This window comes from Penaeus monodon, chromosome 15 (genome assembly GCF_015228065.2).
Source record: "Penaeus monodon isolate SGIC_2016 chromosome 15, NSTDA_Pmon_1, whole genome shotgun sequence".
NCBI lineage: Eukaryota > Metazoa > Arthropoda > Malacostraca > Decapoda > Penaeidae > Penaeus > Penaeus monodon.
The window spans coordinates 32,573,119-32,574,962 of NC_051400.1; the positions used below are offsets into that span (position 1 = coordinate 32,573,119).

General features: G+C 48.0%; 2 protein-coding genes across 2 annotated transcripts in view; both read right to left on the minus strand.

Moving 5' to 3' along the window:
- LOC119581961 (ceramide synthase 5-like) overlaps positions 1-1,844 on the minus strand; it is a gene marked incomplete at its 3' end in the record, with an annotated part of 60,065 nt that overhangs the window by 43,492 nt on the left and 14,729 nt on the right.
- On the minus strand, positions 7-1,797 carry LOC119581962 (ceramide synthase 3-like). The gene has a single exon (XM_037930145.1). The coding sequence runs from the start codon at positions 1,046-1,048 to the stop codon at positions 23-25; it is 1,026 nt and encodes a 341-aa protein (XP_037786073.1). The 5' UTR covers positions 1,049-1,797; the 3' UTR covers positions 7-22.

Below are 1,844 nucleotides of genomic sequence, written 5' to 3' on the forward strand. Positions count from 1 at the left end.
TCTCCACCTCTTCGCCAGATTCCTACTCTCTTTTGATCCCATTACTCATCTGGGACTCATCCTCCGATTCCTCTTCTCCTGACGACCGAACATCCTGTAAGGTTCCTGCACGGAGCTTCCTGATCACAATGCTCAGGATGATCCACGTCCATCCCAGGTTGAGGATGAGGAGGCCCACCAGAAGCCCCATGAAGAGGTAGGCTGAGGGCATGAACATGAAGGTGGTGGCCTCGAAGAACACGCTGTGCATGATCCAGAAAGGGAAGACGCAACAGCGGGTCGCCAGCCAAAGGATGACGAACACCGCGAACATCACATCAGTGAGTGTGTCGATACCTGCGTGCTTGAATATCTTGGCGGCCTGAAGAGGGACGTCGGCACATTCATGGACAACGAGAACCAGCGTCCCAACGCGAACGAAGTTACATGTCCACGAGAACACCATCAGGAGAATCGTAAACAAATGATGAGACATCATCTGAACCTTATCGGAGACTCTGTGCGCCGGCTTGGGTATCTGGATGATGGTTGTGGACCAAAAGTAAGCCAAGCACAGCATGTAGTACCACCAGACGTCGGCGCTGATGCTGTGGTGTGGATAATCCCTCCAGCACAGTGTGATGTTCCACAGCCATGGTTTCGAGACCATGACGACGAAGCCAAAAATACACATAAAAGTGTGACAAGAAAAATCATAAGCGCAGTCCATGAACTTCTCGTACTTGGTTGACTTTAATACGGCATGCTTTCGGTTCAGCCATCTCTGCACCTGGCGAGGGGTCAAGTTGTTGGCTTCCGAGGTCTCCACGATCACCTGCGCGGGAACCTTGGTCTGGTAGCGTCGATAGAGGGCATCGAGAGCGGCGTCGAAGGCCGGAGGGGCCGGACGCCAGTCGGAGACGCCCATGCTGCGCGCCAGGGGGCGGAACAAACGGGGCTCCAAGAACGAGAAGCGGAACAGCATTAAGCACAAGCCAAAGGCAGGAGGGTAGATCCACACGTCGGAAAAAACCGGGAAGTGGAAGCTATCAGTGGAACAGGAGGTCATCCCAGGTCACTCCTAAGGGTAACCAGAAGTCTGGCTGCCAGAGGGTGGCAGACAAACGCCCCAACAAATCCTTTATCTGAAATACCAAAAGCTCTTAGGGAATGTTAACGTTACTAGAAGGTCTATATATTATTCACCCTGATGGTGCATTTGTCAATGTTGCATACAAATCGCTGAGTTACAATTACTATATTCTTAAAAATGGCATTAGCGCGTGCATTTGATAAAATTCTCTACATCACAACTTCGTATCTGAATAATTTACAAATGTAAATAGTAAATAGTAAATGCTCTAGACAAAAAAGGCAAACTAAAATGTATCAGACGGCACAATGTATCTTACAAAATGTCCAAAAGATTGTAAAATGTTAGCAGAACACTGCCGTGCTCTTCCACTCGAAGACTGCAAGTGCGGTTGAGATCAGCGGTCGTCCTGGGAGAAGATTCGGGTCAAGAACCGAAGTCTTTCCTCCAGCAAGCGACTGCAAAGCGAGGTCCTTCAAACACTTCCGGTGCGGTCGAAAGCGTGAGGACTTTGGCTAGGTCAGTGACAATGGAATGCTAGTCGTCAGCACAGGGGCATTCAGCATAAAAATCAAAATAATATAAAATATTGGGAGTCATACAGCTTATACTATACAAACGTATTTGAAAAGAAGTATAAACTGTACTGTATGTGTGAAAGTGTAATTGTGTGCATGCGTTTGTGAATTTTTCATTTGTGGGGTAAGAATCTGTTTGCCTCTACCTGTCTGCCTCTGTCTCTTCTATAGATTTATCTTCGCTCATCTTTCTC